The following is a 21,007-nucleotide window of genomic DNA, read 5'->3' on the forward strand; positions in this document are numbered from 1 at the left end:
TTGTTTAAACTGGACAGCACTACACAGGGAAGGCAGGGAAGGCAGGGCTGGGCAGCATCACAGCTGTAGGAAAGGCTGGGGAGCATATGCCTTATTTTGACAAATAAAAAGGAAATAGGTTAAGGTGTTCTCTTGTTTCTGAAAATCGTATTTCATTTAATCTTTGTCATTAACAGATTCTTGATTAGCTACCTCTTAAAATACAACGCTAACTTATTGCAGTATTGGACACTTGCACGTGGAGGAAAAATGTGCTTAAAGGCATCATGGGTCCTGGTCAACATTTTTCAAGTGTTAGATAATGCAGCTGTGGTTTACTTTAAACATTCCTCCACAGTGTTGGAAACTGTCATGCCAGAACACTGTTTTTATGCAAAACAGAAAACAACACTGGCCGTGACTAGGACAGGAAACGCTACCCAGTCGTGTTCCTTGCCTTCTGTTGCATTGCTTCAAGGCCATGTTGTGGAGCAGTTTATACATTTGGTTTAAAGACATTACTGAGTTTTAGTCAGCCAAATACAACTTTTGGTTTTTTACTTGTAGCGGGATTGATATGTACAGAGAGCTGAGTCAAAGCATTTAACTGGTTTTTCAAGACTAAACCTATCAAGATAGATATTTAACTAATGACTTCTCCCCCTCTGTTATGGAATTATTTCCACAAGTCAAAATGTTTCTTCTGGGATTACCAGTCGTACTGTCTGCCCTCACTGCTTTCAACAGTAATGATTACGTGATACTGGAACTTACACAATACTGGCTTCTAGACACTTGCAGTTTTAGTTCCTTAGCAACTGAAGAAGACCAGAGTCTGGCTTAACCTTTTTTTTTTGTTTTTTTTTTTTTAACTTCAGATTCTACTGTTTTGTGGCAGTTGTTATGCTTCAAAATTTGACCTAGTAGAACAACAAAAGGATGGCTGTAGCTAAGGAAATAAACTAGTATGGAAGGTATGTTTGATAATGATGCAAGATGCTGATGCTAGTATTCTTTGCTGGTACAAGTGTGGTTCAGCTCTCAGAAGAGGTACAAGTTAGTTTAGCTGAGTAATTCTAGGATGCAGGTGGAGTACAAGGTAATCTCTACGTGGTGTGCGGGGTCCTGAGGAACCAAGGAAGGTGATACAATGCCTGCCCGTTCTTCTTTGTAATTTTTTTTTTTCTAAATAGCTGCCTTAATGACTCCAACTTTTCATTTCATTTTAAATGCAGAACATTGGCAGAAACCTTGAAGTCACGTTAGACTTAAGAAAGCTCAGGTAAGTGGTAGGCAACTTTACACCCAGGCTGGCCAAGATTCCTGTAGTTAGGTTATTTTTCTTTTATGTAGCTTTAAAAATGCTATAAACGGTGACAGGATTCACTTATTCTGCTCTGTTAAAGAGAACACTGTCAGCTAAGGCAGAAAACAACTGACAGAACTGTAAAGCTACCTAAAGATGGGAAGGCAGCTTTTTATTTCCTTTTTTAAGACCAACCTGAGTTAGTGCCAAGCCACAGACTGACCAGCAGCATCTGTTCTGCTGCCTTTCAGATGTTCTTCCAAATGTTAGATCACTTCTTACCAGTGGTGAGGGGGCAGGATGCAGATTTGCTTGGAAGAAGCAAGATACTACAAATCATGCATCACATAATCACCCCTTCTCCTTGTGGGTAAGCAACTGAAACAGCTTGAGCTTCTGCAGATGCTGCAAGGATTCACTGCAACATGTGTGTTTGGGAAAGATGGTTGCTGTTCTTTATTACAGCCACCCTAATTTCATCACAGCAGAGGCCCTACATTTGGCTTAATAAATTGAAGCTGGAAGGATGTTAAGTAGCTGCTGTGGCTTCATTACAGCAACTTCATGAGGTCAGCAGATTTGCATTACAGAGTTTGAATGACTTATTTTATCACTAGGACTATAAGCAACATGTTACCAAGTTAATCACAACAAAACTGACACAACACCCTTAACACAAAACTTGAATTAACTTTATTTTCCCCTACCGTCAACAACTGGTCTGAATTGAGCTTTAAAGCAACAAAATAAAATCAAATCTCCAAACGACAGGGGGCCAGAAATCCAGATTTAATTACCTTTGTGAAAATGTTGCAGCTGTAGTATTGGTCTGTATAAACCACCGGAGTCAAAAATGAGTTCATAAATCAAAAAAATATTCTACACCTTGGGAAAGAAGTCAGCAGTAACATTCTCACAGAACACTGTAAATTTACATTTTCTTCATGAAAGGTACATACTATTCTGCATTTTACATCAAATTATTGATGCAAGTTTTGTTTCTATAAAAAGTTACAACCTGTGGCAGGAAAACAAACTGCAAAACCCTTTCATTTTAATTAAATTTTCAAGTCTGTATAAAGTTTTCCTATAGCTGGAAAGTGAACATGTTCAGTCTCCATTTATATTTTAGTGCATTTAATCTGACAGTTTTCACCACTTTAAAAAAAACCAAAAACCAAACCCAGTATAAAAGACAGACAAAGCAAATAGCACTATAGCAGGATTTTCTTCAATTGATTTAAGCACTCTAAATAAAAATGCAGAGAAACAGATTTCCAGAAAAACTTCTACCCTCACAAGAAAGGCAGTGAGGGGGTAGAGGTTTGCAAATCCTCTACCTCTGATAGCCACAGAAAAGGGGTTTTGTATACCTGTCAACCTTCCCCCCCCCCGCCATTAAACAGGCTATACTTGTTTTACCAATGTAAACATTTACCTAAAATAGTTTCTGTTCTGAAGCACCAGCCACTACCTGGTGCTCAGGTGTATGTTACTATAGCATTCATTACTGTCATTTCAGATTTTTCAGGAGGATACAAATTTAGCCCTTTTATCTATGGTGTGCAAGATTTGCCTTGTCTACCTTATGAAACGGCAGCATAAGGCAGCAACACTGCAATCCCCTGTTAAACAAAAGCAGCTCGTCCATCTAAACTAGCATCCAATTAATCTGCCCTGTCATCTCTTGTGAAAACTACAGCTTTGCTTCTTGCACTCCAGGTCAAAACCAGCCTGCAGCAAGAGTAAAAGGACATTGAAAGAAACCATTGAAAAATAATCATGGGAGTAACTTATTTTGAAAGTTTAATTTCAGAGAGCTCTGCTTCCTTTAATTGTTGAAAACAAGTAATTTTTAGATTTCACCATTCCAGTTTACATACTGCTGCTATTCAGCTGAACAGTGTTTTCCAAAAAAGATTGACAAGTATGCATGTGCCAAGGACCAAATTACAGGGTTCTTTGGTGCAGTCAGTCCAAATTCTCAACAGATTTGAAGGATAATATGTACCAATAAAAAAAATGCTGCTAGACTTGGATAGCAGCTCTGTCTTGCTTCACATTACAAATCTAAAACAGCTGTTCTCAATAAGCCAATATTTTTAATCAGACATTGCCTGAAAATTTTGTACAATAATCTGGACCAATGATGGTTCTGTACCCTCATGTTGCTGTGAAACATGACTTGAGCTAAAGGCAAAGACTGGTTATCTCAAGGACAACTGCTTCGTATTAGCAATCAAAAACAGTGTATTTAAACTGTCTTCCTGTTGGGTCTCTTGCCTTTCTTTAAAATTAGTTTATTCTTAATGTAGCCACGCTTCCTTTTGGAGGTCTAAAAAGAAAAACAGAATAAAATGTATTAGTTAATGATTTAGTCTTGACCGCGGTTTAATGATGTGCATTTCAATGCCTGATCTTTAGATTGATATTAAAGAGCTTAAATGGTAAACCCTCAACTAGGTATTATCCAGTTATTATTTTTAAAGTTGGGGTTGTTAATTCATGCCCAACATTTGCTTTTGCACAAGATGTACTTTTGCAAGCTCCATCCACCAGATCTGTAGAATTGTTTTCAAAGCTTGTGCTGAGGCAGAATTAATAATTCACCAACATGATAAAGCTCTAATATGCCCAAAGAGCAGAAGTGGTGTAGAGTGTTAGTTTTATTTGGAGGTACCTTCTTGCATCTTTTGCACTATTTGATTCTTTTAGAAGTTAGAAAAATGATTGAAATATTTGCTCAAAGCAACATTTTTCAAAGGTAAGAGAAAAAACAAATAATCACATTTTAGTCTTTAGTCCTCTGCTATTGGTCGGTAGGCTAGTTAGTGCTTTCTGCTCATGTGTCTTTATCAGCATATTTTAGATTTTTTTTTTTTTTTTTTAAGGTAGTAATGGGGGAAACATTAATGTTAGTCAAAATTGTATACATAGGGTTAGTTCGTGGCAGGTAGAACTGTACATTCAACATGCCTGCCACAACAAATTAGACAGTAGGCCGCTCCCACACTTGCTGCACTTGGCTGTGCTTACCAGCAGGCTCTATTGTATCAATTAAGTAGAACTTTTGTCTTTTTAATAGTAACAATGTTATCATTATAAAGTGAGATAGATACAAACTAATATGTAATACTCTGACATGTTGTATCTCTGAGCTTGAGCAATGTCATTCCTAACATGGAAGAGTGATAGGAGATGGACTGAATTTCCAGTAAGGAAGCAACTGCTGAAAACCTGTGGCTACTAAGGAGCCCTCAGAATGCATTCTAAGAAATCCTACTTTAGACATCGCTCCATGCTCTTTGCTGGTTCTCCGATTTGTTGATGGGAAGTAGAGCCTGTTTGTACTGCAAGAGTTGGTGATGGATCAGAATTTGCATTGACTTTTATCCTGTCTTTAGACAGACAACTGACACATCCACAGCTTAAGTGGGGTCAATGCATCTATCATTTATAAATATAGCCTTGCTTGTCACTTAAGATCAAAAGTTACACTAAGTGAATGATAGTCACAGTAAAGCTTATAATTTCCTTTCCAGATACATCTAGCTTCAGTGGCAACTCCGAAATAACCTTATTTTATGAATTTCCATCAAATCACGAAAAGAAGCATCTTTACCTTCTAACAGTCTTTACTTGTATTTCCATGACACAGTGTAAATTTACTACCTATACTAATTTAGTTTGTTACACATTTGTTTCTGACAGGATTCTGGAATTCCTTTTGCAACATATATTTGAATATATAGAAAACAGATGTTGTGAAGGAGAGGGCTGCTAAGAGTCTCCCCAACTTCCCTGGTAACACACCTTTCTTAATAGGCTGAAGTAGCACACCACAACTAACACTTCTAAAACCGTCAAGATGACTTCAAACAGTAAGCAGCCAGACACTAAAGTTCCGTCAACAAAAGTTTCATATTTAATTTATTTCATACAAAATTGCCATTTTTAAACTTCTAGGCATCACTACTTTCAAACAAAGTCAGAAAGCAACTTCCACATTATTTACTTAGTGAGCCATAGTTACTGAAACATGAACTGATGTACTTTAGAGATTATACTTCCAGTTATATGAAGACTTAAGAGTTGTAACAGCCAGTGACACACTCTGTTTCCAGTTAGCATTCTGCCTAAAAAAAATCTAGCCTTGTGTCTTCACATGCTTTTAAATTAAGCAGACAGTAAATTAACAATTATTACCAGCAGGCAGGTCTGATATTGGACACTAACATTAACAGTATCCATAACATTCTAGCTAGTGGAAATACATAATTCACCAGCTATGTGATTCACTGTTAAAAATAAACTGCCATCTCCTGATCCGTTTTAGCTACTTCACTGGAAACCCACCTTCTTTGACAAATACTTCTGTTTCGGTACAATGTTGGTTACTCTAGGTTTATGATCCAATGTCTCTCTGTTGTCTAGTTGTTTCACCTTGTATATTCTAACAAGCCAGTGCTCTGAGGTAAAGGCTTCCTCCAGATGTTTAAATTTAATGTCTTTGTTGCCTATCTCAGCATTGCGTGTACGATCGAATCCTGGGGGTGTCCGAAAATCCAGCTATAAAAATTAAAGTTGCATATTAGTTTAAGACAAAAACCCAAACCACCCATCACTGCAAAGTATGGTACTTTGTACCACAAGGCAATGCTTTCAGCTGGTCTAGTCAAAGGACAACACTTCTCTTGCATCGGTTATTACTACACAGAAAACACTCGCGGTTCCTTTCTACAGTTGAAGAAGAGACAAATTCATTCTTACTCCTACAGATGTCGTAGGAGACGGCACTTAATGTCTCAACAGAAATATCATGTCTGCATTCAGAGATGAAACTACTCAAGTGAAAGCCTGAGGTGCAGTAGCCTGTGGTAGCTTTTCAGCATAGCTGCTCCCTTGTGCTCTCTCTTCTATAGTGCAGTAATTTGCACTTTCACGGTTTTCCATATAAGTCACAAATAGTCCATGTTTATCAGTTAAATTTGACGCCCCCGTGTTACAAGTAAGATCCACTGGCCTCAGTTTTAGCCGAATAAAGCATTCTTGTGCTAACGCATCAGAACGAAGGGCCTTTGGCCAGGGTGGGGGAAACAGGAAAGAAAAAAGCAAACAAGGCAGACTTAGCTACACACATGTGCTTGATGATCCCAAAGAGGAGTGACAGCTCTCTGAGAATTACGCCCTTATTATATAAGTGTAGTGTTGTTTAATACACTGATGTGACTTGGATAGAAATCAGGTAGTTTCTGACAGATACTAAATAGTCAAATTAACAGTTCCACTTCTGTGTTGCTATTACAAAAAACACATCTAAAGCTCTCCACAAGATAACAGTTAATGCTTTAGCAAGCACACTGCATAGTGGAATTAAGATGCTCATCTGGGACAATGTGAAGGACAGTAGAAAGCCAAGTACAAGTGTGGGTTAGCAGCAGAAATGCTTTTTTCTAAGTTACATACAGTAGACAATGCCTAGATGTGTTTTAATTTGTAAAGCTGACTCTTACCTCCAATTCTGTTACTACAAGCAACACTCAGTCTAAAAGATGGAAAATACATCAAAATAACATTTGTTTTCTCACATTTCAATTAAGATTCAGTAGAAGTTGTAGCACTAACCTGCATCTCTCCGAATCTGTAATAGGACATTTTATACATGAGGCAGTTCAGCAAAGTTGGAGAACCTGCCTTGTCTACCCGGAACTCTCCTTGAGGGGTAAAGTAATCACTTTCCTTTAAAAAGAAGATGCAAAGAGTCAGTATAAACTAAACCCCTATTTAAGGTAATTTCTCATTCTCTTCTCCACAAAAAAACTTCACAAAGAATATAAGCTGACTTTTACAGTTTAAAAGCTGATTTCAGCTAGTCTTAAAATAGAAAACTATGGTGCTCATTAAAGGTAAAATAGTTACAAACTACCTGCTTGCAACTCAGACCCCAACCAATCTTCCTAAATCCATATTATTGTGCTGGTACAAGTTTTGTCACTTCACAGTCAGCAGTTACTGGAAAACTGATCTCAAAATGTGAAAGTTAGTTGGGCATCTATCAAAATTATTCTTCAGAAAGGTGAAAAGCACTGTATTGTTAATATACAAGGTCTGCAATGTTACCATAAACTTCATCTGTGCACAGTGTTTAAACAAAAAATTTCTGCCATTTTCACCTCCAGTACAAGATGAAACTACACACATGGGCTACTCCCGTAAGCCTGTGCTCAATATCTAGAAGGTTTGGTTAGGCTTAAGAAAATATTGCTACAAACTTCTGTAATCTCTGAGATGTTTCAGTAACTTAAACTCTACATGTCAATATTAACACTTTAACTTGTCTCCTACTATAACAGAGTTTGAAGAAATTCGTAATGCCAACTATTTAAACAGTCTGAACACTCCTGCTTTTAAGTGTGATGGTACACAGTGAGACACACAAGAATTACAAAAGATATCCTATACTTTTAGTATCATGCAAAAAAAGTGAAAAGCTTTTGAGGTTACTGACCTTTCAAAACCATAAATAATGAAAGAAACTGGGCTACAGGCCTCTGCACTCCTACTGTTCTAGGAAAACAACCCATAACATGGTTTTCAAATAAAATTGCAGTAAGTAGTAGAGATTTCCCTCCACTGTAATAAGCATTACCAGAAAAGCAATAATATGAATAAAGGTTTAAAAAAAAAAAAAAACCCACAAAAAAAAAAAAAACAGGAAAGAGATGAACTTCCAGAAATACAGCATTCAGCTGTTGCAGTTTTCCTGTGTACGTTTCCACTTACCCGAATATCTTTGGGATGTTCCCCCTCTGCTATTCTCACCATCCACAAGAACTTATTAATATCATCACCAGAGTAGCCAATCACACCACCAAAAATAATCAAAACATAATCCACATCCAGGCTTCTCATGATCTCGTATGCTGCCGACTCATTTGATGACATTGCCTTTCCCACCTGTATCAGAGCAAAAATACCTTAATTACCTGCATAGCTGCCTATCGAACAGATCCGCAGATCAATACCTGACAGATGAAAACCCAAGAATACATATTTGCCAACCAAGCCCGCATTTTGATTCTAGATAAAGAAAACCCATGTGAATATTTAGAAACTCAAAAGCCCAACCTAAACTGAAATATTTTCTCCTCTCTAAGAGGAGTGTTGCCTGTTGAAACAAGTGTTTTGAGTATAAAATTTAGGAATAAGGGTTTTCCTTTTGTGGCACCTATGGATTTTTCAAGTCATGGCTGTATTGCCAAAAACTTAAGTGTTGCAGAAAATACCTAATTACAAATTATTTTCAAAGCTTGAGATACAGCCCAAAGTGAATAAATTATTTGAAATGTTAGTAATTGCTTGGTTTTTTTCTCCTTGAGCTCTGTCCTTCACAGACCAAAGAACATGTCCTTCACAGCCATGCTGCATTGTATTCAGTAGCATACAGGCACCCTCAGCATTGAATTCCCAGTAAATTTATGCAGAAAAGATGTGAGAATAGAGACATCCTTGAGTTAAAAGCGTAATATAGTTTTGGCCTTGAAAAAGTCTTTAAAGCTGTATCCAGAACCTCTTCCATACTGGTCACTTCCCACACTTAAAGAATTCACTTAGGTCAGTAACTGGCATTCAGTTCAGTAGTTTTGTTTGCTGTTGAAGCTCTTGTACTTAAGGCATAATAATGCATCGCTGTAGTAAAAGGGAGTAACTACAATATAAATAATATTGCATCCAAATTGATAGGATTCAGTTACAAATGTAATTTGAAAATGCTAAGCTTAGGCTGCAATCTGTCAAAGAGACAGAGAACCTCAGCTTCGTGGCCGTTATCCTAATTGATGTGAAGTTATCTGGCAGATTTCCATTTCTGTGCAGGAGGAAGCCTTCTGGACATGCCTCCGGGGCATGCCTCATTTAGAGCACAAGTTCAGGTATTTGCCGCAACACACATTTATTGCTTGGGTCCCCCTTTATGGAGTATTCATTCTGAAATGGAACCTGACAGCACCAGCAGTCATACTACAGAGAATCTTTATTACAATCATAATTGCTAATTGCTGTAATGTGTATGGTTACTGTGCTTGTGCAATACAGATGACTTCCACAGTCTCTCTATTCACATGATGCACCTTGTCCTGCAGGGATCTGTTGGTTTAGATGCAGTATCGGCACTTCTACCTCTTGTAGAAGAGGGAAGCACATAAAGCTATCAGAGTTGAATGTCCATGAAAACACACTAACACTGTCAGGTCAACAACCAAAAGAAGAGAAAAGTGCCTTAGAGTACATGGGAAGGCTTGTTGACTGATATTAACACCAACAATACAATTTCCCAAGCTTGCTTTCAGCTGATGTGAGTTCTCCGCCCCTGACAAAAGCACGTACGTGAGATCCCTCCCTCCCCACCACATAGTTTTTCAGGACTTTGTAGGCTCAAAGTACAGCTTGATTAATTTGTTGATTTTGAACACTGCTTGTCTGCAGATCTGGTCCAACTGCTGTACTAGCTACTGACAGAAGGCAAGAAACTATCCTAATACATTCCTCAAGCCCTTCCCCCATTCTCCCCATGTAGCATGACATAGATCTTCTGGGAAGAAACAGCTGCTGAGTGATGACTGATGTCATCACTGAGTGATGAGTAGTCATTATACAGCACCTGGAAAGACAGCAACCCAGGTACAATACAGAGCATTCATTTCTGAAAAAAGTTTTAAGTTGCCCAGGGTGGTGCCCCTGTAACCACAGGCAATGCTAACACCCTGCTTTTAAGCATACGCACAAAGCTTAAACTTACTCCTCAGAAGTGAAAGGAATTAAATGTACAGATGTTTTGTCTAACCGCAAATTTGAGAAGACAGAATTGCATCAGATCTGCAACACTTCCATTGCTATTCATAAACTTTCTCTAACTTCCACCATGCCTGAGAATTTGTTGTTTCACAAGATCAGTTTTCACGTGCCATTCAAAAATCCAGTCAGCAAAGACACTGCTGAACTGAAATGATCCCTATTTGTATAGTGCCAATAAAGTAGTGGTACCAAGTAGGCTGTCAAAGGGGAATGGTTACATTAGATTTTGTCTATCCTCCCACAAAGAAGAGAAACTGAAGTGCAAGTGAAGTTTTGGAAGCTCCAAGTAAACAAATCGGAAACTCCAAAAGCAAAACTGATCCCTTCCAGCCCCCAAGCTCTTGATACTTGCGTTCTAATAAATGCAAAGAATATGTTCTTTCCACCTCTGTGTTTCCCACTCTATGGAATTTTTCCTTAGTATCATACTATCAACAGACATTTACAATTTCATGCTTGACTGCAACATAAACATTTTGGTGTTTCTGCTCCATAGGAAACCGCCACCCTTACCAGGGCTATGTGGCTGTTGTTCCAAGTATTGTTATCAACCAAGGTTGTCCGGTTAGCCATTCCTGCTATCTGATAACCATAATCCCACCATGACATCACTCTGGCGTGCTCATCTGTGTTTTGTCTCAGCCAGTAGTAGGCTTCTCTGAAGTCATCTAGAATATTCCGAGTGCTGGAAAACAGAGTTCATTTTATTCACATTGGAAGAAATACTAGCAAGAAATTAACTGCATGATGATAAATCTGGGCTCACAAATAACAGTTTTCTTATGCTTTCAGCTCCCTTTGAGGGATTCAGTCACCAGCAGTCATAAGTTTGAACCCGCTGACAGCTGAACAGCCGGAAGCTGAACTGCTTTTGAAGATGCGACTAAATGCATTTCCAGTCGAATATCTATTCCTAAACAAGTTTTCTCAATTGACTCAAAAGCTTTCTTTTTTTTTTTAACCATCACCTTTATTGACTTTAGATAGGATTATTTTTATACATTAACTATTTCAGAAAATGTATCTTTTTGAAAATTAGAGTATATTAAGGATTTTTTATTCAGGTGACAATTCTGCCTTAATATAACAAGAAGTAATTAAAAGAAAGTAAAGCAAATTGCTAGTGCAAAGGAAGTAGAAAGGCTTTTGCCCTTTAATTATTTTAAGGCCTGTAGACCTTACTTACCCATCATGGTTATAGGAAGCGAGAACAACGCTGGGGCTGGAGTATGCATTGCTAGTTACCCAGGTACAGTGAACAGCAAACATCATCAACAACATCAGCATCAGCATAGTAACAATGTTTTTGATATTGGGACCCAGTCCTTCTTCTGTTTTTTCCTGTTCAGATACATGTTTTCTCACTTTGCCTGCCTAAACAAACACAAATATATCTGTTATGGCAACTTTTATCACCCTTGACAATGGAACCCATGCCTTTTTCTTCACCACATGCACTGTATAAATGCTACGGGATACTATAAAGCTAGACCAAGTGCGGCATAAATTAACTAAGTATGCACAAGAATGTTTTGACAATCCAGCAACTTATAAAAAATGGATGATTCCTTGAAAGTTTTTTTCTTCTGAAAGAGGCTATTACATGAGGGTGAATGCATGACTTCCTTGGTTTGGCACAGTATGATGATGCCCTTGTATAAGGCAGGATAGAAAAAAGAAAGGCACAGGTATTTACTGTGAGAAAAAGGGGGAAACCCAAGGCTCATGCATTGTCAGGGTCAGTATTACAAAACCTAAGAGAGAAAAAAAATTAGTACCTAACAGCATTTTCTTCATGATGAAGAGAGTATGCAAGTTTATGAATAGAAATACTTTTTCATAAAATATATTATTCATAAATTTCAACATGTCTTAGAGGAAATACAAGAGGGAAACATTCAGTGACACAGAACTGCTATATAACTAGTTAAGAAGAGTGAGCAACTGTCTGCTATCGCTCCTACAGAAAGCTGGGTCAACACTGTACACTTCTTTAGGTTAAAGGCTCATCACCAATCAAGCTAGAAGGAACCACTTCTACACTGACACTGATTTTTTTTTTCCAGGACATCAGTTACACCTTATTGAGGAACATCAATACTGGTTCTAAATTTAAGTGCTAGTGATTCAGACCTCTGGTGGCATTTAAAATATTCTGACCAAAAAAAAAAAAAAAAGTAAAAATAAGCTGTTTTCTGACCGGTATCTTTTGCTCCCTCTACTCACCTTATCATACAGGTTGCCAGGGTTCCTTTTGTCATCCTCATCACTGCTGTCCTCTATTGGTGGATTTTCCCTCTTCATATCATCACCCAAATAACGCTCAAAGACATTGGAGAAAGCAATTGCAGACAGCATACAGACCACTGGAGTCAAAGTGAGCATCAGCCGAACCATCACGCCAGCAAAGTAAACGGCGCTGATTGCATACAGAGCAACTGCAAAGAAACAAATCTACTGATGACATTTAGAAAATAACACTCACTCTGACTGCACACATACATGCTCTCCATAAAACTACTTCTGGAAGTGGGTTGAGCATCTGTGTGTATAAAGACTTGAGTATGCATTGTATTTCATTGCTTTTTAATTTACGGAGATACAGTTCAATTAACATTTATCCCTTTTAAGCCTCAAACCCTTCCTGAAGTTTATCTTGACAACTGTTAACAATAACAAAACCCCATTTTTATATTCATTAATAATGTGTCAGAAGATACATTATTAGTGAAATCTAGTATCACACACCAAAAATACTACTGGAATAATACGTAGCTTCATTCGATTAAAAAGGTCAAACAGCCCTAGACCAAACAAGCTACTGAAACTGAAAAAGCAAAAGGAAGTGTTAGAATTTCATGTAAAAATCGAATTTTAATTTAAGTTAGAGATACCTGTGGACAAATTGGGGGCTTGTCTACATTATAATTCCATACAAATGATATGATATTGTGAGCCCTATTCTGAAGCAAGTTTTCCTGAACAGTATTATCTCCACTCCCCAATGCTCCCCCCCCATGCCCACTTCTCCCCCCCAAAAAAAGCAAAAAACCAAACCACGATTTTCAGAATAGCAAGGAATATTCAGAAAACTTTTCTTAGAAGGAACAAAAACCCCAAACAATCCTGTATACACTGGTTAGGAACATCTATTCTTTAAGTAATAGTGTTTATTCCTTGTCTGTTGCAGTTTAACAATACGATTCTATGAAAGATTTGCCACAGAAATCATGAAGGGACACTGGTTTATGAGATTACATTACATAAATGTTTTCTACTCTGTAGCGAAGTAGTATGGCTCTCCATTCTCACTCACAGGTCTCTACACCGACTTAAATGGATGATGCAGCAGTAGGAGGCTGAAAGCAAATTGCTCAGCACTAGACAAGGACTCATTGTGAGCCACAGAGCACAGAATACCCCACAGTCACTGGATTTAACACAGTAAATGTTCCACTGCCCACATAGCTCTTAGGTAATCCTAAGAGGCAGCTATATTAGTCTGGACTTCCTATCCCTGTAAAAGCCCAAGACCCGAGTGATCTTCACTGCTCCATATGGGCTACAACTTCATATTACATCCCTACAATCCTCATTCATAATCTTAGAAGTCTGCTTTCACAGTACAACTTCATACAAATAAACAATTTGTTGTCACTGACACAGGGAGACCCCACACCTCCGCTTAGGCTTGTGTCTTATCTAGCATTTGTTCCACAGCAAGTGATTCAGTTCACCAAACAGCAGAAAATCTGGAAAGAAAAGGCATTTTGAATCATCATCTGTGATGGGATGAGTGCCAGACACCCAGGGAAGGGTCTGTTGCCTTGCAGACTGTGTAGGGTAGGGACCTTCTGAGCTGTTCATCTGGCTGAACTGTACTGTGGGACTGCACCCCAATGCGTGGTTTGCAAGATCAGCATGTGGCAGAGCATGCAACTCCAGCCACAGAACAGAACCATACCGACAAATATTTTAATACCACCTCTTGGGATGACACTCCATCACCATTTCACCTACCTCTGCATTTTTATAAAAGGTTTTAAATACTGCTGGGTGCAGGCAACTTTTAATAATCATCTTTAAACACATCGCTTTTAAACCTTTTTTAGAACAACCATATACCAGCTTTGAGCAAACGAAACCAAAATAGAACCAAGTTGAAGGCAAGGTTTTTAAAAACAATTTTAAAATATTTTCTCTTACCAAAGACTCTTTCATCATTGATGTTTTTGATACAGAACCACAGCCCTGCTGGGAAAGTACACACGAGAATATGGAGATCAAAAAAGAAGGAAACCCATGTTGTAGGCTGATGCTCAGACACAGAGGCAATGATCGGGATGTGAATTTTCGCATACCTTTTTTAAAAAAAATTCAGTTCAAATTATTTTGAAAAGATAAAATTATTAAAACTTGTAAACATTAGGAATTCTGAAATTCATTTCAAAGGAAGCATTTCAATTTAAAATGGCAAGTGCTCCATTCAGCAGAAATCTGATGAAACTTCTATACCAAAACAGTCCCCAGGTCTTACTGTATTTAGGAAGTATTTGGTGTATAGAGTTATTTAAAACACCAATATAAAGGATTATTGTCATACTAATTAAAGGAATGAAAATTACGGATGTTTTGTTTTATTACGGCTAGATATGAAGCCATATTCACCAAAATGAAAACACACAGCTATGGAAGCCCCACCATTACATTCTGAAGAGATAATCATCTATGCCAGTAAGTGTCCTAGGTTTTCAATACTGTATTTTGAAAACTCTCCTCTACATAGAATACCTTCATTTTCTCAGTACAGAAAGTTACAGTATTAAATACCAGACCAGTCACTGGTGTCCCCATGTTTTTTTAGATGCTGAGAAAATCAGGCCTTGTCTACACTTGGAAATATATGTCAACTAAACAAGGTCAAACACTCAGTGCAGACAAGGACAAAACTGTGTTCTATGTTAAAGACAGCTATACATACGGACCTAATCTGAGGTGCTATATGACCAAGTGGTGAGGTATCAAACGTATGTCCTTTTCTTCACTGAGATCTAGTTCTCATTAAAAACTGGATTGTGTCTTTTAACACAACATGATTTTCTAATGTAGACAAGCCCTCAAAAGTTTAATGCTTTGTGTATATATATACCACTTCATCTATAGGCAAAGAACAACACCTGTATGTTCTTCAGACAAATCTGAGGCTTCTCTACTGACATCTACATTTATTACAGAGTTGGTGCAGAATCCTGTATGAGTTGGACTTTGGTGCCTGAAAAAACCTGAACTGCAAAAGTTTGAAGTTCTCCTATCCCTGCTTTTAATCTTAAAAAAAAAAAAAAAAAAAAAAATCTACCAATTCAATTTCACCTTAAATACATTTATCTTAGAAAAATATCTTCAGTTTCATTCTTATTTTCCTGGCTGGCTAAAGAATCCAACACTGGATTTTTAAAGGTTAACGAAAACACAAGATTAACTAACACGGGTTTTTACCTGTGAAAACACACACAAATAAACCAGAATTGTTCAGAGTAAACATCTGTATACAAAAACAGATGTATGAACATAATAAACAGGCAACATGCAAGATCATATGTGCAACATCTTTGTTACTTTGTGTAATGTTGCGCAATGAAAATAATCTAAGTTTAAGGTTCTTAGTATGTTTTTCTACATGAAATTGTAGTGCTTCTCAGCATAAATAACCAAAAGCTGTACCAACACTTGAGGACACACTTAAAAATTACTATTACATATTCAAAGATTTCCAAAGAAGCAAGAAATTTAATAGACAAATTAGTGAAATGGTTGCAAATATCATGAAACAGTTACTACAGATGCTCTCTTTACATAACTGATTAAAACCCACTATATTATCCTTGACTGAAATACTAAATGGATTTGAGGATGAGGAGAGCAAAAGATTTAAGTTTTCAGTAGAATGCTATTGATATCTAAATCCTCGTATCCTTTGTCCTTACTTACCCAGTGTCCCACAATGAATAGAATCTGCCACTCCAAGGAGCAATATAACCTGAAAAAGAGAAGGGGGGAAAAAAACCTTTTGCTGCCTGGATATTTAAAGGCAATCATTTTTCTACTCCCCCAAATTGTAGCACAAAACCAAAGAAATTTCATTGAACTTGTAATATATGTGAACCAGACCTACTGCATTAGGCAGGCTATAAAGTCTTCCAACCATGAAGCTAGTTTTAGAAGAACACACTTACAGGATCACATTGTACTCATCGACTATAAAGACACGCACACCTCCAAAAGTCAAAGCAATGCAATAATATAAAATATTTCTCAAAGAATATGACAGCTAGAGACTCTGTAAAGAAGTATAAGAAAAAGAAAACGTAAGTGATGAGAAAGTATTTAATTTTTCTGAAATGCCTGAGCAGGAAACTAACACTTAATGAAACACTGGTTTCCTATTGTTTCTCTACTGATGGATCTACATGTAACATGGAATATAAAAGCTGCTACTAGACATGCTGATCAGCTTTATATATTTTTTTTTTTTTAAACAAAGCCTTTAGATACTGGAATATCATAAGATAAAAAGAAACAGTATCATTATCAGATGAGAGAGAAAAATTGTTATTAGAAGTTATTAGTAAGATTCTTCTTAAATTTTATTTCCACTTTCCCGGCAACCATTTCAGCTCTCTCTGAAGACAGATACAGACAAGCTGAAATAAGAGAAAGTTAAATCCTTTTATTTATTACTCAAGTCTTCATGCATGAGACAGCAACCCTTCCCTTTATCTGGTATTTAAAATTAGTATAATCTGACTGAAGGTTTTAGTTTCCTACCTAGTTTAGACATTTAAATATTGTGGTTAATGTTCTACGACAAGACACATTTTTTCCTTCAGTCTTCGGAAGCAAAGCTTGCTCCCAAACCACTGCATGCACAAGAAGAAGGAGCTGCCAGCAGATGGGGAACTACCAGTTATGGTGTCCTCTGGATGTATCCAAAACATGAGATCAGACGGCATCACCTGAGGGTGCTGAAAGACCTGGCCAATATGATAACTACCCACCATCATCAGGGCGGTAAGGGAGGCCCTGGTGCCTGGAAATTGGCTAATGCTACACTTCTAGGAAAGGCAAGAAGGAATATGCAGGAAACTACAGGCCAGTAACCCAAGTTCCCGAAAAGATCACGGAGCACAGCCTCCTGAAATACACTATTAAATGCTTTGAACCATTTTCCTCACTTCTCATTTATAAGCTGAAGAAGAAAGGGCTGGACAAACAGACTGTTTGATGCGTTGAGTATTGGCTGTCCTGACAAGCTCAAAGTAGTACTCAGAGGATCGGGGTCCAGCTGGTGGCTAGTAAGAAGCAAAAATATCCCAGAGGCCAAAACACTGAACCATGCTAAACTGAAAAGAGTTGCTGACATGCCTTACGGCAGGCAGGACTTCAATCCAGAACCTCAACCCCCTTCTTCCAGATGTTGCACCTGGGATACAGGGTCCAGATGTGGGCACCCTTCTGCATGAGGATTATTAAGAAAATAGAGAGGGATCAGAGTGCTGTGAGATGGTCAGGAGCCCAGATCGCACAGCATACCAGAAGCTGAGGGAACGAGGTTTGTTCCATCTGGTGAAGCAGTGATACTGATCAGTGAATTTCAGAAGTTTAAATCAACACTTCCTAAGAACTGTAACAGAAGACATATTTTGCTGCACACTGAGATTAGCAGCCGAATTTTGTTTTGATAGGCCAGTCTGAAAATTTTTGCTAAGTATTAGTAGGACCTGCTCATACATACTGAAAAGCAAATCATAAACCATCAAGTTTTAGAAAACTTTCAAACAAATAGAGATGCTAACTATTTTTTTTAAATAATGGTATCATAATTAACAAAAATAAAGCTGCCATTATTAAACAGTCCAAAATGTTAAACAATTGATACCAAAAAATTTACGCCAGAAACATCGTTAAAAAGAAGTACAAGAAAGAAGTCAGTTAAAATAAAAAACGTTATGTCTCAGGAAAGTGTTTTTTCCCAAAATAAAACTCTGACAAAACAGAACTGTATTTGAGGTATAATATTAAGATCATGCAATTTAAACCAAGCAGAAGTCAATTTTTGCATGGGTAACATATATTTAGCTAGGAAAATAAGACTGCTTTTCCTTCATCAGGGGAAGGAAGTATGGTATTAGATCACCAAGGAAGTATATCACGGAATGAGAAGATAGCAGTGAGGCATCTGGGGATAGCAACCAAGCAGACAAGCTTGTTCTTGTGAGATTGGGTAGAACTGCCTTGAAGACTGGAAGCTGAACCACAGAAGTAAAGTAGAACTTCAGGTTAATTCCAGTCATACAGAAATCACATTCAAGTATTTCAGAAAGTAAGCAATCTGACCTTAACCTATCAATGCTATTCAGAACGGATCAGCTATATGTATCTCCCTAATACGCTTTGGCTATAGTTATGCTCCTCACCCAATCTGACTTCTTACATCATTATGTGGATTGTGGATAAACCTGAAATATTGGAATGATGCTATAAAGTAGGTTTCTTCTGCAGCCCAGAAAGCACAATGAATTCCAACACATGGGCACAGGTTTGCTGTGGCATTGCCAACAACTACTTTAGACTAAATCAAATGTTGATCATCTGGTTTACCTGCTCTAAAGGTAAACTAGTTTCACATTTATTTACCTGTGTATGTCAAATAGATGACACTCAGGAATACAATACCAGCAGCTAGTGAGACACCCAAGAAGAACAATGTCTGAAATTCTTGCTTTGTTAATCTGTCTCTCAGATATTGCAAAAATGCATACGCCTGCAGCAGTGCAAAAACACCTAAAGAAAGAGGAAAGTTTTTGTTTAAATGCTCAGAAGCAGTAACAGCTGTTAAAGCAATTGGCATACTTTGGCTATATTTGAATTAGAAAACTAAATGTAAGGTACATCCTTACACCTAACAACTAGTATATAATCACTTTCTGACAAATAGCCTTTAATACTTAACAGGGATGATACTTTCTTGCAATGACAGAAACTTGCAATGATATAAAATACTGTCCAAAACATTCTTTGCTTATTATATCAAAAGCTCCAATACCCACTGCCTCTTTGCTCCCAAATTAAACTGGGGTAAGGGAGAGAATCACCTGAAAACTAGATTGTATGGATAATGGCAAAAACACAGGTTAACATACCTAGACCTGGTGAAAAATTAAGACACAGACCCCAGGCAGTACACAAACAAGGCTAATATAGAAATATATGGAAATTAAGTTACTAAAAACTCCAGGATTTAATGAAAGAGAAAAAAACAACCATATAAAACTAGTGTTGCAACACCAGAATTCACTGGGTAAGCACCCCACACCCTCAAAAAGGCTGTTCAGAGTTCAACATAAAACCAGAACTTGGACACGATCCAATGATTAGTCCATTCAAAAGTGCGAATTCACTGGTAGCTGGCAGAAGAAGAAAATAGAACTCAAATGTATGGTGCACAATGTTGAAATTCATTAGTTCTGAACTCCTAGAGAAAGAGACAAACTCTACTCACTAAATAAATGTAAAATACTTCAGATGCAAAATATGGTTTGATAAATCCTTACTCTTTCCATTTTATTCAGATTGCTGAAAAAATCTCCATTTTTAAAAGTATTTTTCTAGTAAATTTTAATGATATTCCAATTTCTGTCCCAAATACATTTTGATAAGTCACTACACATAATAAAAAAAAAATCTGAGCAATCTAACAAACTAAACTATATCACACAAACAGTGTATGCAGTTAAACATAAACCTATCAGTTTTAGTAGAGGTTATTGCTGTCAAGAAATCAACATGTCTGACTTAACAACTATTGAAAAATCAACTTACTTTAAAGAAATAAAAAGAATCAAACAAGATTGAAATCAGTTATTTAAAAATCAGCCTCCCGATTAGTAATTTAAGTCATTTGTATTTAAGCCACTTTGAAAAATTACAGAAAACTATCAACTCCAAAACCAAATCGCTCAGTAAAAACTATGTTTACCAGTAAGGAATGTTTCAATTGTACAATGCTTGAAGGCAACATTATATTGCAGAACAGTAGAGATTATCAATGTGTAAAATAAGTGCTTGTCAGAATGCATAACTGATGCAGTGTTATGGAGGCATTTTACCTCCATTAGCTCACACTAAGGAGGATAATGTGTCAATTGGAAAGAAAACTTCCCTACAGACACAAAATTGTACCTCTTTAACAATTTGGTTTGTTAGTATGTGCTCTTTCTAATGCAAGGAAAGAAAGCTGCAAGGGTTTGAGGTTTTCTTGTGCTAAGCAGGCTGTTTGGAAGCAGACATTTAATTTTCTTACCTGCAGCTGCCATGTGTTCGCTTGTTCTAATTGGCTGAAATCCCACAAAAGGTATCTGCATCGATAATATTAACCCCACAATGTAGAAAGTGCTATATGCTAGGAAAAAAAGAGGGAGAGGGGAGGAAGAGAAAGATGGGAAGAAAATTAACACACATATTTCTAAAAGCATTGGTTCCATAATAGAGTCCATCCTCCCCGCAACTTCAGTGACACTGAGACAGAACTGTATGATTCCAAGTACTTCAGCCATCCTAATGACTTTTTCCTCCTTTGACCAGAATAAACCTGCCTACTGCATCCAGATTTAAAGAAAGTAGCAAAGTATTGTTGTTCCTAATTGGACTGTTTTTTCTCCTCCTAGGGTAATAAACTATGCACCTAAGATGTTCTATCTTGGAAATAGTTTTCTCAGGCCATGGATGGGGGAAGAGCTCTCAGATAGCAAGTGACAAAAGCAGCTTTCTATATGAGGAGAAACTGAAGGGATCAGACCTCAAAGAAGCAAA

The 21,007-nt window shown here is 37.4% G+C and overlaps 1 protein-coding gene across 1 annotated transcript in view; it reads right to left on the minus strand.

The window, feature by feature from the left end:
• Window positions 1–1,955: 1,955 nt before the first annotated feature.
• Window positions 1,956–21,007, minus strand: part of STT3B (STT3 oligosaccharyltransferase complex catalytic subunit B) — a 53,190-nt gene continuing 34,138 nt past the window's right edge. The window contains exons 6-16 of the mRNA XM_069770768.1: window positions 20,499–20,597; window positions 18,833–18,979; window positions 16,127–16,175; window positions 14,345–14,499; window positions 12,365–12,576; window positions 11,325–11,512; window positions 10,652–10,823; window positions 8,069–8,242; window positions 6,911–7,024; window positions 5,642–5,854; window positions 1,956–3,620 (exon numbers count right to left, since the gene is read on the minus strand). Coding sequence (XP_069626869.1) covers window positions 3,540–3,620; window positions 5,642–5,854; window positions 6,911–7,024; window positions 8,069–8,242; window positions 10,652–10,823; window positions 11,325–11,512; window positions 12,365–12,576; window positions 14,345–14,499; window positions 16,127–16,175; window positions 18,833–18,979; window positions 20,499–20,597 — 1,604 coding nt within the window. The 3' untranslated portion in view covers window positions 1,956–3,539. The remainder of the gene's footprint in view (window positions 3,621–5,641; window positions 5,855–6,910; window positions 7,025–8,068; window positions 8,243–10,651; window positions 10,824–11,324; window positions 11,513–12,364; window positions 12,577–14,344; window positions 14,500–16,126; window positions 16,176–18,832; window positions 18,980–20,498; window positions 20,598–21,007) is intronic.

Source organism: Haliaeetus albicilla, chromosome 2 (genome assembly GCF_947461875.1).
Source record: "Haliaeetus albicilla chromosome 2, bHalAlb1.1, whole genome shotgun sequence".
NCBI classification, from domain to species: Eukaryota; Metazoa; Chordata; class Aves; order Accipitriformes; family Accipitridae; genus Haliaeetus; species Haliaeetus albicilla.